We start from the raw sequence: 16270 nt of genomic DNA on the forward strand, positions 1-16270 counted from the left end.
CAAACAAGAATAACCAGAAATAGTTTTCTGCCACCAAAGAAATTTAACCAGTGGGCAGGGGTGTCATAGAAGAAATGCAAGTATGCAATGGGAAAGGCAGACTGGGACCCAGAGGTCTGAAGGTCTGGAACTGGCAATCACAGATACACCTGTGTATTTGCCGGAAGTTGAGTTCCGGCACATTAAAAAATTAATTTAAAAAAATTAAATTAAAAATTTAATTAAATTAAAAAACTTAGAATTAAAAAAATTATTTACAGAATTAAAAAAATTTTGTTTAATTAGCTTTGAAAAAAATTGTAGTCGTCAGTGTTTAAAAATCAAGAGATTACACGCGTGCAACACAAAAGTTTTGTCTTCACTTCTCCAATTTCATAAATGTTAGTACTGTGCTTGCTTATAAAACTCAACTCAGTAAAAATATAAGTTTGACTTTTTCTGACATGGAAATTCCTTACACCTACATTTATACTTTACCTGATAGAATAAGCACTAAAGTTTGTAATCCCTGGACCAAACTGAAGAGTCGAAAACCTTAGCTTAGAATGCCCTGAGAAAGAAGTGACTTCATTTAACACCCTGGCTTCACAAATGACGTTTTTATCACTCCCATTTTACAGATGAGGGAAGAGAGGCTCACAAAGAGGTGACATGCCAGAGTCACACAGCAAATCCCGGGCAAAGCCAGGATGAGAACTGGCGTCCTATCTCTGGTGTCCCAACATCGAAGGTTGAGAACCATCCCTGCCAGACGCCAGGAGGGACTGAGAACATCAGGAGGTTTCTAGTCAGAAGACCCCGGGCTGAAACCAGTCCGACGGGACGTGGCAGGAGGAGGGCGAGAGCTGGAGTCAGTGACTCCCTGGAGGAGGAAGGAACCTGAATTCTGCCACGACCCTCGTCCTCACAGCCGAGCTCACCCCTTCCCGCCAGGCCTCCAAAACCCATCCCGCAGGACCCCACTACTCCCTCCGCAGCGCGGCTCACTTACCGCCACTCAACTTCCGGCAACCACAGCGTCGGCCGCAGCGCGCGCCCCGATGACGCAATTGTCCCCGCCCCGTCCGCCTGCGGTCAGTGGTGCGCATGCGCACACGGAGGCGCGAGCCAACTTGGTAAATGAGCCCCTAGCACCAGCCTGAGTGGGAGGATCTTGAGTTGCCGGGAAGGCGGAGCATCAGCAGGTGGGCGAGGCCCTCTGATAAGGGCTGAGCTTCGGGTGATAAGCCACTTTATTGGCTATGGGAATGCGTCTATGCCTGTCATGCTTTGAAAAAAACTCCTCCGCTTTCTCTCGATTTCAGAGGATGACAGGAATTACGGTCATTTCCATTTTCCAAGAGAGGCGGCATTAAACGTATCCCAGGTGTCAGTGAGGAGGCATGTGTGAAGACAGATGAGAATTTTAATAGGTAAAAGCCCGTGAAGGTCGCCAGTGATTAACCTGCTCTTTCTAAACTAGGCATAATTCTCATAGCTCCCCGCTGTCAGTGGGATAAAGGCAGTCATGCCAAATTATTTATTGAGCATATACTATGTGCCAAGCATTGGTCAGGTACTGAAGACACAATGAGTACAAACTTAATGTGACATATAAGGGCATTCGTTCATAAGGAATGAAAGTGACTCTGATGTGGCTCAAAAGATTCAATAGTAACAGTAATGACTACTATTAACTACTATGTTTCCAGGCTGTCATATCTTCTAATCTCCACAAAGGCCCTGAAACGTATCATATTCTCCCCCATCTTACACATGAACAGAGACTAGGAAAAGTTAAGTGTCTTGCTGAAGGTTAAAGAGCTTTGGGGATAGGATTCTAACGCAAGTGTGTTTGACTCTGCCAAATAAGAAAACAAATCCAGATTTAGTAAGGAGATACTTTATTCAAAAGGATTATTGCAAGGGGTAGGGGGAAAGGGAGGGAAGGGACTATTGCAATAGGGAGCCACTCTGACCTAAAGATCTGCAAGTGTCTTAAGGGCTAGGCAAAAAGGATTTTTCCTTCAAAAGGAAGAATGAAGAAGGCTAGAAAGAACTGGGTGTGGGAAAGTGGGAGTAAAGGGTGGCTTGATTGGATAGTAGTAGATCAGAGAATATTTTACCTTGACGTCAGCCTATTCTCTGGAGGGGTCGTATGCTGGCTCAGGCTGAGGGTAAATCAAAAATAAGGAACCTGAAGGGTATGGGAGAAGCTTAACTAAAGTTGGTTAATAAAGCATTTTGTTTTGATTGATCAGTGGATACAAGTAGCTCAGCTAAACATTTTAAGGCAACGATTAGTTCAGAAGGATTGTCTTGCCTTGTCGCAGGTGAACAAGTATCCATGAGTCTTACCTAAGTCATAAGGGAATGGATATTTCTTTGCCATAAATTCTTTATGGAGCACAAAAAAAAAAGTGGAAGGAGGGTGTTGAAAAGCCATAGCTTCAGGAGTGCAAGGCTCAGGTCAAATTCAACATTGCAAATTCTTTCCCTATAGCAGTCTCCGCTCCTGCCACTGCCTCCTCAGACTGCATGCTTGGGTCACATCAAATTAATTCTGGTGTTTTAAGCACTCTCTGCTCTTTTATATCTCCACCCCTGCAATAGCCTCATACTTCCTCTGTTTGTGTAACCCTGTCTGTCTTCAAAACCCAGTTGATGCACCAAAAAGAATACTTAGGAATAAATTTAACCAAGGAGGTGAAAGACATATTCTGAAAACTATAAGACATTGATGAAAGAAATTGAAGATGACACAAATGGAAAGATGTTCCATGGTCATGGATTGGAAGAATATTGTTAAAATGTCCATACTTCCCAGAGCAATCTACAGATTCATTGCAATTCTTATCAAAATACCAATAGAATTTTTCATAGAACTAGAACAAATACTCCTAAAATTTGTATGGAACCAAAAAAGACCCCAAATAGCCAAAGCAATCTTGAGAAAGAAGAGTAAAGCTGGAGGTATAATCTCAGATTTCAATATATACTACAAAGATGTAGTAATAACAGTATGAGACTGGCAGAAAAATAGATACATCGATCAGTGGAACAGGTCAGAGAGCCCAGAAATAAACCCACATTTATATGGTCAATTAATTTACTACAAAGAAGGCAAGAATATACAGTGAAGATAAGACAGTCTCTTCAATAAATGGTGCTGGGGAAACGGGACAGCCACATGAAAAAGAATGAACCTGGAGCACTTTCATACACCACACACAACAATAAACACAAAATGGATTAAAAACCTAAGTGACCTGAAACCATAAAACCCCTACAAGAAAGCATAGGCAGTAATCCCTTGGACATTGGCCTTAGCAACGTATTTATGGATATGTCTCATCAGGCAAGGGAAACAAAAGCAAAAATAAACTAGTGGGACTACAGCAAAATAAAAAGCTTTTACACATCATAAATCACCAACAAAACAAAAACAACCTAGTGAATGGGAGAAGGTATTTGCAAATGGTATATCTGATAAGGAATTAATATCCAAAACATATAAAGAATTTATACAACTCAACACACACACACACACACACACACACACACACACTAATAATCCCATTAAAAATTGGGCAGAGGACTTGAGTATACATTTCTCCAAAGACTTAAAGAAGGCTAACAGACGCATGAAAAGAGGCTCAATGTCCACTAATTATCAGGGAAATGCAAATAAAAACTATAGTAATATCTTACAGTAATATCCCCTCACAGCTGTCAGAATGGCTAGTATGAAAAAAGACAAGAAATAACAAGTGTTGGCAAAGGCATGGAGGAAAGGGAACTTTTGTGCACTGTTGGGAATATAAATTGGTGAAACCACTGTGGAAAACAGAGTGGAGGTCCCTCAAAAAATTAAAAATAGAAATACCATATGATCCAGTAATTCCACTATTGGGTATTTACCCAAAGAAAACAAAAACACTAACTTTAAAAGATATACGCACCCCTCTGTTTGCTGCAGCATTATTTACAATAACCAAGATACAGAAGCAGCCCAAGTGTCAATCAATAGATGAAAAGATAAAGAAGTTATTACAAACACACACACACACACACACACACACACACACACTTTGGAATATTACTCAGCCATAAACAAGGAATGAAATCTTGCTATTTGCAACAACAAGGAAGGGCCTATGAAAGACCTATGAAGCTAAGTAAGTCAGATAGAGAAAGTCAAATACTATATTATTTCACTTATATGTGGAATCTAAAAAACAAACCAATGAACAAACAAAACAGACACATAGATCCATGGAACAGAATAGAGAACCCAGAAATGGACCCACAAATGTGTGGCCAACTAATCATTGAGAAAGCAGGAGAGAGTATCCAATGGAAAAAAGCCTTTTTAGCAAATGGTGCTGGGAAAAACTGGACGGTGACCTGCAGAAGAATGAAACTGGACCACTTTCTTATACCATACAGAAAAATAAATGCAAAGGGGCTGACAGACCTAAATGTTGGACGGGAAACCATCAAAATGCTACAGGAGAAAACAGCAGCAAACTTTTTGACTTTGGCCACAGTAACTTCTTACTAGACATCTCCGGAGGCAGGAGAAATAAAAAAAATGAACTACTGGGACCTCATCAAGACAAAAAGATTCTGCACAGTGAAGGAAACAATCAACAACCCTAAAAGACAACTGACAGAATGGGAGAAGATATTTGCAAACAACATATCTGATAAAGGGTTAGTACCCAAAATGTATAAAGAACTTATCAAATTCAACACCCAAAAAACAAATAACCCAGTTAAGAAATGGGCAGAATACATGAATAGACTCTTTTCCAAAGAAGACATCCAGTTGGCTAATAGACACATGAAAAGATGTTCAATATCACTCATCATCAGAGAAATACAAATCAGGGCCACAGTGAGATACCACCTCACACCTGTCAAAATGGCTAAAATGAACAACTCAGAAAATAACAGATGTTGGTGAGGATGTGGAGAAAGGGGAACCCTTTTGCACTGCTGGTGGAATCCAAACTGGTGTAGCCACTCTGTAAAACAATATGGAGATTCCTCAAAAAATTAAAAATAGAACCACCCCATGACCCAGCAATTGCACTACTAGGTATTTATCCAAAGGATACAAAAATGCTGATTCAGGGGCGCCTGGGTGGCTTGGTCGGTTGAGTGTCTAACTTCGGCTCAGGTCATGATCTCACAGTCCGTGAGTTCAAGCCCCGCGTCAGGCTCTGTGCTGACGGCTCAGAGCCTGGAGCCTGTTTCAGATTCTGTGTCTCCCTCTCTCTCCCCCTCCCCTGTTCATGCTCTGTCTCTCTCTGTCTCAAAAATAAATAAACGTTAAAAAAATTTAAAAAAAATGCTGATTCAAAGGGACACATGCACCCCAATGTTTATAGCAGTGCTATCAACAATAGCCAAATTATGGAAAGAGCCCAAATGTCCATCAACTGATGAATGGATAAAGATCCATATATGTAGAGGAGCACCTGGGTGGCTTAGTTGGTTAAGCCTCCGGCTTTGGCTCAGGTCATGATCTCATGGTTTCTGAGTTCAAGCCCCATGTCGGGCTCTGTGCTGACAGCTCAGAGCCTGGAGCCTGTCTTGGATTCTGTGTCTCCCTCTCTCTCTCTGCCCCACCCCCACTCACACTCAGTCTCTCTCTCTCTCTCTCTCTCTCTCTCAAATAAATAAAAACATTAAAAAAAAGAATGAAATCTTGCCATTTACAACAATGTGGTTGGAACTAAGGGATATTATGCTAAGCAAAATAAGTCAGGCAGAGAAAGACAAATATCATATGTTTTCACTCATATGTGGAATTTAAGAAATATAGATGAACTTAGGGGAAGGGAAGGAAAAGTAAAATAAGATAAAAATAGAGAGGCAAACCATAAGAGACTCTTAAATACAGAGAACAAACTGAGGATTGCTGGAGGGGCGGTGGGGGGATGGGCTAATGGGTGATGGGCATTAAGGAGGCACTTGTTGGGATGAGCACTGGGTGTCATATGTAAGTGATGAATCACTGGGTTCTACAGCCAAAACCAATACTACGCTGTATGTTAACTAACTTGAATTTAAATAAATAAATTAAAAAAAAAGAAACAGACTTATAAATACAGAGACAAACTGGTGGTTGCCAGAAGGGAGGGGGGTGGGGTGGTGGGCAAAATAGGTGAAAGGGATTAAGAGGCACAAAATTCCTGTTGTAAAATAAGTAAATCATGGAGATGAAAAGTACAGCATAGAGAATACGGTCAGTAGTATTATAATCACGTTGTATGATGACTACACTTACTGTGGTGAGCAGTGAGTAATGTATAAAATTGTCAAATCACTACAGGTACACTGCAAACTAATATAACACTGTCAACTATACTTTAATAACATTAATAATAATAATAAACCTGATTGAAAGGTGGGTGAATCTTAGACAAAATGGAAAAAAAAGAATACATACCATATAATTCCATTTATGCAAAGTTACAGAATCAGCCAAACTAATCTATAGTGTCTAGAAGTCAGATCACTGGTTGCCTGGAGCATAGAGGGAGCATGAGGAACTTGCTGGGATGATGGAAATGTTCTATATCTTGACTGAAATGGGGATGACATGGGTGTGTACATCTGTCAAGATTCATTGACCTCTACATTATAAATGGGTAAATTTTACTGTATATTTTGAATGTAACAAACTTGATTAAAAAAAAAACAACAGTAGGATGACACCCATCTACCTCTAGGCTTCACTCTATATGAGCCTGGGTTGAGTTAGTTCTTTAAAAGCTTGTTTCCTCTGCTAGACTTCAAGATTCTTATAGTTAACACCTTTTGGAGTTTCAACCCAGCTCACAATGATTCCACTTCTCTAGGAACTGTTGGTCCTTCAGCCATGTTTGTACCACATGTCCCACCTGACCCCCAATCCCCTTCAGAGTTGATTGCAGCAAAGGTAGACACAGGATGATTCTTTAAGCTTTGGACTTTGGAACTGATGCTCATGCCTTGGGGCACCAAGATGATGGAGCATCATGAAAGAGGCCAGACAAGGACACAGAAAAAGGCAGAGAATGTTCTTGGACACAGCAAGGCAATGAGGCCCATGACATTTATTCAAGATCACAGAGATTCAGGTCAATCCACCTTCATCATTTGTCTTGCAGCTCAATGGGAAGCATATGCTGCACAGCCTAGGCGTTGAAAGCCCAAAACACTGTGGAATGACATATTGGCAAATTAGATCTTAAAAGCATTATTTATTTAAGGAACTTAGAATGCATCTCAGCCAGCAGCCTTTTCACCCTGTATTGACTTAAATCTCCTCTGGAAGGCCCATCTTAAAAAGAGAGACCAGCAATTTTCTGCAAGCCAAGTAGCCAAATGACCAAATCATCAAATGGCCAATCTGCAGACTAATGGCTTTTCTGAATGAACACTTTTATTAACATGACCAGCTTCTACGATTTATAGAAATTTCTATTAGGTGGCATAGTTTCACAAGCTTTTAAAGATTTATGTGATGCAGTAGTTGACCGGTTTTCACATGATCTTAAGAGAATCATTTGAAGGAATTTCTACTTATCAAAAGCTAAGGATGGTTTATTTTCCCTTTGAATATATTTAACTTATGAATACATTAATGAAGAATATGTTTTTGAATGTAGATTTTTCTTGAGTGCATGAATATTATGCCATTTGGTTTATGCTCTTTCTGCCCCCCACTTCCTACTTCTCCTTTTCTGTCTGCCCATTCCTCAGTTTCTTTCTGTGCCTCAGTTTGCCTAGCTGTAAAAATACAGAAGTCTCCCTCATGAGATCCGTGTAAAGGCTGAATTAGATAACAGTGGTAAAGCATGGGGCCTGGCATATGATATGCACAGTATGTTTTAAAACTACATATGAGTCCCCACCATGTACCAGATGCTCTGCATGCACCATAAACACTGTATTCAATAATGCACGGGCCTGGCTTTTTGTGTTCTGACAATTTATATTGACCATTTCTTCTTATCAGACTCAGATGCAGGTCTCTTTGACCCAAAGTCAGAGCTTATAACCACTTTTCTTCACTAGTTGCCTCAACCATTCATCAACATGAATAATGGGCACTTAGCCATTTGTCTGTGGGAGGTGATCTTTTTAAAACTCCTTCATTATGAGGGATCTTGGGGAGCAAGCTGAGGGATCTTGGGGAGCAAGTCTCTCACAGGTCTTCTGGGAAAGGCTTTTTGACCTAGAAACAGACCAGCTACAGCTTTCAAAACCAGGATAAAAGTCTCATTAGCTCCCCCAATTTTGACCAAGAAGAGCTTTGGGGGATGCCAAGCAGACAGTGAGGCTTGTTATAAAAAGTTCTTTCCTAAAGACATTTACACATGCGACCAGAAACCAAAGAGCAATCCTGTATCATATCTTATAATATTTGACAGCATGTTTCAATACATCTTCTCAGTCCAAGAGACTCAGGGAGAATTAAATAAATCAAACTCATAACAAGGTAGTTTCAAATATCATATTTTAGGCAGGTAAAAATCTGTCATTTTTAACATCATGCGAACAGGAACACAGGACACAAAATACCAGCTTGTACATGCACTCCATTTGGCTACATACATTACAGTTTAGCATTAAGTTTTAAAATATAAATCACAACCAGATTGCAATGTAAACACCAAGGAAAACTGTACGTCCCATGCCTTTGCTAGTTTTTACTAAAGAGGTGTGAGTATAAAAGAACATGATGACTTTTCTTCAATGAATACAGCAGAACTCACAAATAAAAATGCATACTGTCCCTTCAAAGTATCACCTTCTGCCGCCTCAGGAATATTCTATGCCAGCTTTTCCTTCTCTCAGCATATCCTTTTGAGAATTGTCACCACTCTTAGGAATAGTTGTGCGTGCATGTGTGTGTGTGTGTGTGTGTGTGTGTGTCTGTGTGTGTGTGTGTGCACACACATGCACATACTTAACAGGACAAATTTTTGCCTTTTGGAGGAAACGTGTTACAATGAGCCAGAACCCCACAGGGTTCTCATTCTAACTCTCTCACATTACTAGCTGTGTGATGTTGGGCACTTTATGTCACCTTGCTACATCACAATTTGCTCTTCTAGTGACACCATCCACCTGCTATGGAGTGTCACGGAGCTTAAGGGGGGTAAGCCTGGCCCAGCACTCAAGAGATATAGTTTTCTTCTCCCCATTCCCTTTTTTAATGCTTTCATTGTGCAACCATTAAAAACACGCCTTTTCTTTTTCTTTTGAAGGCAGCTTTTATCATTATTCTGTTAATAGCCAAAAGGAATTTGGGGTTGCAAACAAGGAAATGTACAAGCTGAAAAATTTCCTATCAACTCTAAGATGTGCATGAGTGAGAAATAATAAAGCAGAATTTCCAAGGTGGTTCAGACACTGGTTCTGGAGAAAGCTGTAGGAGAGGCTCAGAGGAGAGGTGTTCTGAGAAGTGACAGTCACAATGGAATAGCTGTCATGCCTATCAAGGTGATCCCTGGAAGGGGACAGCATCTATCTGCATATGTGAGGTCTCTGCACAGTCATAGAACTCCATTCCAGGAAGGCTTGAGAGTTCTAATTCTCCAGTAAAACTCTACCTACGTGTCCCTTCAGTTTCCAATTAATTCAAGTCTGAAAACTTGAATGACAGTGAGAGTCTGAGGCTCCCACATTTCCTGAGGAGCAGGAGAACTCATCCAGGTCTGATTCTCTTGGAAATATCCTGCTTTCTACTCAGAGTACAATCTCTCTGCTGACCACCAACATGTGCTATTCTGCCAATGGGTCTAAGAACCTTCCAAGCTACCTAGTCCTTAAGACTATTCTTTTGACTCTGGAAAGCCCAGGTGCCTGGCAACTCACAGGTCTCATCCTCCATTTTCTTCAGGGACAGCCTAAGTGTCACTTTGGTTGCATCCCCTTGTAGCCTCCCTTAAGAGCGAATGTGGAGAATTTTCTTGAATGTCTTCTTGAAGTTTTCATTGCACAAGGGGTAAATGAGGGGGTTCAGCGTGGAGTTGATATAGCCAAGCCAGATGGTGAACATATGCACATGCTCATTGCAACAGCTTTTGCAGAAGGCAATGACCATGAAGAAGATAAAGTAAGGAATCCAGCAAAGGATGAAGGCCGCCATAATAAAACCCAATTGTTTGGCAGCCTTCCGTTCTCGGTTCATGTGCAACCCAGACACGTACTGTCTGGAATGTGAGCGGAGCCTCTTCCAAGTGTACTTGATGTAATCCAGTCCTGTGCTAGACCCACTTCTAGGTTTGCTTTTCCCTGATGCTGACTCTGGGGGCGTGTCTGAGTCTGTCCGGGAAAAGGATTGGCTATCACCTAGGATTTGATCCTCTGATATCTCATTGGCCACACGCATTCTCAGGCTCTGTTCATCTATCTCCAGCTGGCCCTGGCTCTGGTTGATAGCTACATAACTCCTGCCACTCCCCTCTGCCTCAGTCTGCATCTGCACAATGTTAAGTGGAAAGCAGTGGAGTTTGTCCATTTCTCTGTCCTCTTCTTGGCTGAAGACACCTGGGCATTTCATCTCCTCTGAGTCTTGGGATGGTGGCTTCATGACAGGCTCACCACTGGCATCTTTTGATTTCCTTTTCAGAACCTCCCAGGGAGACTCCTTCCCTGGTTTCTTGGCCCCCACCTTGGGGTTCTCTGGCTTCAGCTTAATTTCAGAGAAGGAAGGGAGGGATCCATTGATGAGCTCTCGGTGCTGACAGTGCTGCCGTACAGCCTTGTAGATCTTGGCATAGAACCAGAGCATGAGCAAGGTGGGCAGGTAGAAGTTGATGATGGCGGTCATGATCTTGAACCAGGTGACATCATAGAAGTCTGTTTCGCACTTGTCTTCCCGGTGTCCCGAGGCCGGTGACATAAAGTGATGCCATCCCAGAATTGGAATAACCCACAGGAAGGAGAGAAACCAGGCCCCCAAGATGGTGGCTGATGCTCGGGTCTTGGTACGATACTTAAGATATCGGAGGGGCTGCTGGACAGAGCGATAGCGATCGATGCACAAGATGAAGACACTAAAAATTGATGCGGTGCTGGCCACATAGTCCATGGAAAGCCAAAAGAGGCAGAGAGGGTGGCCCAGGGACCACCTGGACATGAGGAGGTAGAGGATGTTCATGGGCATGACAACAGCTCCCACGATCAGGTCTGCCACAGAAAGGCTGACAATGTACAGGTTCCCCACAGTGTGTAGCTTCCGCTCACTCCGTACAGCGTAGAGGACCAACAGGTTGAGTCCCACGGTGACCAAGGAGATGGCACTCAGGAACACCACCAGGGGCATCAGTTGGGGGTTGGCTATGGTGGTCTTATTCCCCTCGCACATCTTGTCTTCTATGACACAGGAAGAATTGGGAAGGGTCATTGGCACAAGAGCAGCCTCCAGCTGGGGCTCCCTCCCTAGGAAGAAAGACACAAGGATTAAGGCCAGAGCCTTGGAGATCGGTAGAGTCACTTGGTACCATCAAGTTGATCTAAATGGGGTTGTATGCTGTTGGGAGCAGCAGATACAGCCTACGGTCCAAATCCCCTTCCTTCCTTAGTCATTCATTTCTTCACTCATTCAATGACTATTTAGTGAATTCCTGGCATTGTTCTGGGTGTTGGAAATATAGCAGTGAACAAAACAAAAATCTCTGCCCCCATGGAGTTTACATTCTAGCGAGGGAGTTGGGCAAAAGCAATGCAAAGTTTGTGTAGGTCCCATGTGGCATGTGTTCTGGGAAGGTGGGCTGCATCATGACTGGTCTGAGCTGGATACGGCACTCTAGTTCCTCTTTGCCAGTGGCTGGTCTAGGATTGGGCACAAGACACAACTGTGGCCAAGAAAGTAGATGGGGAAGTCTCATGGCAAAGCCAGGGTTCTAGAAATTTCTTTCTCTCTGACAAATGATCAAAACAAAGAAAAGTTTTGCTTCTTGCCCCCTTCTCCCTATAGGAGGTGATGCTTGGGGCTTATGGCAGTCATCTTGGGGCCATCAGGGAAATACCAAGAAAACCACTGTGATGCCAACCCAGAGTCCTATTATCACTGAGCTGCTGAACTAACCCTGGAATCTTCTTCCTTCATACTGGTTATTAATGGGAAATAATGAAATGTCTTCTTTGCTTAAGTCACTGTTGTGGGAGTTTTTACTTGCAGCCAAAAGCATCTCTAACTGATACGGGGGAGGTTACAAGGGTGCCCAAAGCATGGAATAAATCTACACATCCCTTTAGACTAATGGTTCTCAAAAGGGAAGGGAGTTATGTTGTTTGAGAAAACATATTTTAACTTTTTTTACTTATTTTGTTTTTATATTTGAAAAAAATTTCATTTTATAAACTGTGCAAAGTAATATGTAACAACACTTTCTTTGCTAGTAAGGCTACACTGAAAACACATTGTATACTGTTATTGATGATCCTTAATTGGGGTGGGAGGTGGAAGCAGGGAATTAAAACTTCTGGAAGAGGTTGTGAGATTTTGATATTCATCAAAAAGTAGTATGATTCTGAAGAAAATTTAGAAACCCTAACAGAGTGTAAATATCTCTCAGTAATTTAGCAAAAACAGACTACTGTAACATTAAGACAAAGCCAGACAAATTCTTGAGAAGAAAGCTAAATTTGTGTGATATTTTTAAAAATAAAAAGCAAGACCTTAAGGCATTTGATCCTTGTGGAAGGAACCCTTGAGTTACTTTGTTGGAAAAGCACCATCTGGGTAGCACCAATTTTGCCCCAGCTCTGCCACGAATACTCAGAGTGGTCTCTCAGCCTACAATTTCTCACGGGTCAAATGTGAAAGATGGCACAGGTGATCGCTACAGGCTTTTTCCAAGTACCCTGTTTAGAGGCTTGCTTTGGGTACTTTTCTATATTCTCCTCCAGCTCTGAACTGCCCGCCAGAGCAACCCTCCACCTTCTTTGAATGTGCCTCTTCTGAACAGCATCATCTTCTATTGTGCCCCAGTCCTGCTCTCTGCTCCTGTCACTCTCCGCTGTCAGCCTGAGAGCCTTCCCCACTCAACCCCGTCCACCCCAGCCATCAGCTCTGTGAGGATAATAACCCCCAAATCCACCACATCAGCCTGTACCTTTCTCCACTTCTACATCCCAGACCCAGGACCTTGCAGTTTCACCTTCAGTTCTGCCCAAGTTCACACCCCCTGGAATAGTCCGCAGCCACCTCAAGGAGGAAAGAGGCTAAGGAAGTTCATCTCAGATTTTCAGTTTTGATTGGGAGGAAGCAGGAAGCTGTTCCCTAAAACATTCCCACAGCTTGGTATTCTCAAGGTAGCTCCAACCACCCTCTGTTACAGAGATGTTTCTCTTTTCTCCTTGTTACCTTGAGGAAAGTTCTCTCTTATTTCTCTCTCTGCCTCATTGCACACAGAGGGGAACCAAGAATTTCTTTTCACTATGTGTACACTATTTGTCATTCAATAATTGTATTTGACAGAAAATGATTTGTTTTTATATAAAAATCATTACTTTTTACCTTTTGACTAAAAAAGGAAAAAAAATTTTTGAGAGAGAGAGAGAGAGAGAGAGAGAGAGAGAGAGAGCAGGGAAGGAACAGAGGAAGAGAGAGAGAGAATCCCAAGAAGGCTCCATGTTCAGCGTGGACTCTAATGTGGGGCTCGATCCCACAACCCTGGGACCATGACCTAAGCCAAAATCAAAAGTCCGCCACTTAACTGATGGAGCCACCCAGGCACCCCGAAAAGAAATTAGTGTTGCATATTAAGTGTTTAGGGGTGAAATCTACTGAGGTCTGCAGCTTACTTTGAAATGAATCAAAAAAACAAGTTGGATGGATAGCTGGTTAGAAGAACGGATAAATGAACAGACATATAATCAAGCAAAAAGAGCAAAATGTTAATTTGTAACCTAGGTGGTAGATATATAGGTGTTCGCTGTACATTGCTTCCAACTTTTCTATCAATATTTTGAGTGAGAAAATGTTGGGGAAAATTAATATCACATATGTATTTATATAAATAATATATATAAATATATATAAATTCATATATATATAAATTTACACACATAAATTAATATCACATAAATATATTTATATAAATTTACACACATATAAATTAATATCACATATATATTTATATATATAATATATATAAATATATAAATTTATATATAATATATATAAATATATAAATTTATATATATATAAATTTACACACATAAATTAATATCACACAAATATATTTATATAAATTTACACACATATAAATTAATATCACATATATATTTATATAATATATATAAATATATAAATTTATATATATATAAATTTACACACATAAATTAATATCACATAAATATATTTATATAAATTTACACACATAAATTAATATCACATATATATTTATATAAATAATATATAAATATATAAATTTTATATATATAAATTTACACACATAAATTAATATCACATAAATATATTTATATAAATTTACACACATATAAATTAATATCACATATATATTTATATAATATATATAAATATATAAATTTATATATATATAAATTTACACACATAAATTAATATCACATAAATATATTTATATAAATTTACACACATATAAATTAATATCACATATATTTATATAATATATATAAATATATAAATTTATATATATATAAATTTACACACATAAATTAATATCACATAAATATATTTATATAAATTTACACACATATAAATTAATATCACATATATATTTATATAAATAATATATATAAATATATAAATTTATATATATATTTATCTTCCTATCTCTGTAAGCACAGTTCTTTATCACATATATATATCACAGTTCTATATCACATATATAAAAATATATATAAATTTATATATATATATAAATTTACACACATATAAATTAATATCACATAAATATATTTTTATAAATTTACACACATATAAATTAATATCACATATATATTTATATAAGTAATATATATAAATATATATAAATTTATATATATTTATCTTCCTATCTCTGTAAGCACAGTTCTTTATCACATGTTCTCCTTTGTAGCTTGGACATGTTATTTTGCTTAGACAAAGATAAATGCATATTTGGTAAAGGGATGAGTCAGTGAGTGAGGGGCAGGGTGTTACAAATCATTCAACAGATATCTACTGGTGAAAAGTTCCTTTCGGCTCAGTGATCTGCTTCAGAAGTAAGAAAATCCACTTTGTTCTCTGAAACCATGGAATTGAGCAGGATTCCTGGAAAGGCAAATGGAGCACCCACCTGCTGACTACAGACCTATCTTGGCACCTGCCTCCCCTGAGGAATGCGGGGTGGGGGTGAGGGTGTCAGGGAAAGAGGAGGAAGCCTGAGGGAACCCTAAAAAGTGGGTCCCACAGGGTGGGCACCCAGAGGGTAGAAGGAGCAGCCACATCAACACTGACCTCCTGTCTCACTCAGGGCTGGCTATGTAATTTTCAGGGCCCAGGGCAAAATTAAATATTAAAAAATTATTAAGAATTTCAAGATGGCAACAGCAGAACATGAAACCGAGACAGGGGCCCTCCTGAGCACAGGGCCTGTGTGGCTGCCTGGGTCACAGGCTCGTATGCCATTCCTGGTCTCCATTCCTCTTACCCAATCCCTGAACATGCCCTACTCAGTGAGATAACTAATGCAAGGTGCTTTCCCTTCCCTCGGACATCTGCATTTTGAAAAACTGATGGTTGAATGGTTTTCTCTCTATAAATGCCAAAGGGACATCAGGCTGAGAGCAGGAAGTATCCGGGGACGTGGATCCTCATTGCACCTAATGCTACACGGGAGGCCATCCATGCTCCCTTCAGGCTGCCCAGACCCCATCAGGTTCTGAGGTGCCCGTCTCTGGGATCAAGGCCAAGCCTACAGAGATGGTGCAGGCTAGAGGGTGTGCTCTGGGGGACAGGGAATAGAAGCTGGAGGAGGCACTGTGGACAGGGCAATTGGGGGAGAAAGGTGGGCACCTGTAGCTTCCTTATAGCACTATGTCCCTAAAGAAGCGGGTGATGGAAGGAGAAAGTTCTCACCCGGGCTCTGCCACTTGATGGGCTGTGCAGAGCTTGGGTCAACAGCCACGTCTCCAATTACCTTCCCTGTAAAGTAGGGAAAGCATCATTACCTCCCTGGGCTGTCGGGAGGGTTGTTGAGACAGTGGGGTGGGAAAGCTCTGACAATTCCCAGGTGACAAGGACTGGGGGATCAGCAGAAATGAATCCCTTCTC

At 40.6% G+C, this 16270-nt stretch overlaps 2 protein-coding genes across 6 annotated transcripts in view; both read right to left on the reverse strand.

The window, feature by feature from the left end:
* The window catches only part of ATG7 (autophagy related 7), a 249423-nt gene extending 248308 nt beyond the window's left edge, over window positions 1-1115 (reverse strand). For 2 of the 3 annotated variants that reach the window (XM_058725980.1, XM_058725977.1), the window contains exon 1: window positions 992-1115. The gene's annotated coding sequence lies outside the window, so the exon portion shown is untranslated. The remainder of the gene's footprint in view (window positions 1-991) is intronic. The other variant, XM_058725978.1, reaches the window with a different exon arrangement.
* A 7362-nt stretch (window positions 1116-8477) lies between these two features.
* The window catches only part of HRH1 (histamine receptor H1), a 78746-nt gene continuing 70953 nt past the window's right edge, over window positions 8478-16270 (reverse strand). For all 3 annotated transcript variants that reach the window (XM_058725983.1, XM_058725982.1, XM_058725984.1), the window contains one exon: window positions 8478-11427. In XM_058725983.1, coding sequence (XP_058581966.1) covers window positions 9929-11392 — 1464 coding nt within the window. In that variant the 5' untranslated portion in view covers window positions 11393-11427 and the 3' untranslated portion in view covers window positions 8478-9928. The remainder of the gene's footprint in view (window positions 11428-16270) is intronic.

This window comes from Neofelis nebulosa, chromosome 4 (assembly GCF_028018385.1).
Source record: "Neofelis nebulosa isolate mNeoNeb1 chromosome 4, mNeoNeb1.pri, whole genome shotgun sequence".
Classification (NCBI taxonomy): domain Eukaryota; kingdom Metazoa; phylum Chordata; class Mammalia; order Carnivora; family Felidae; genus Neofelis; species Neofelis nebulosa.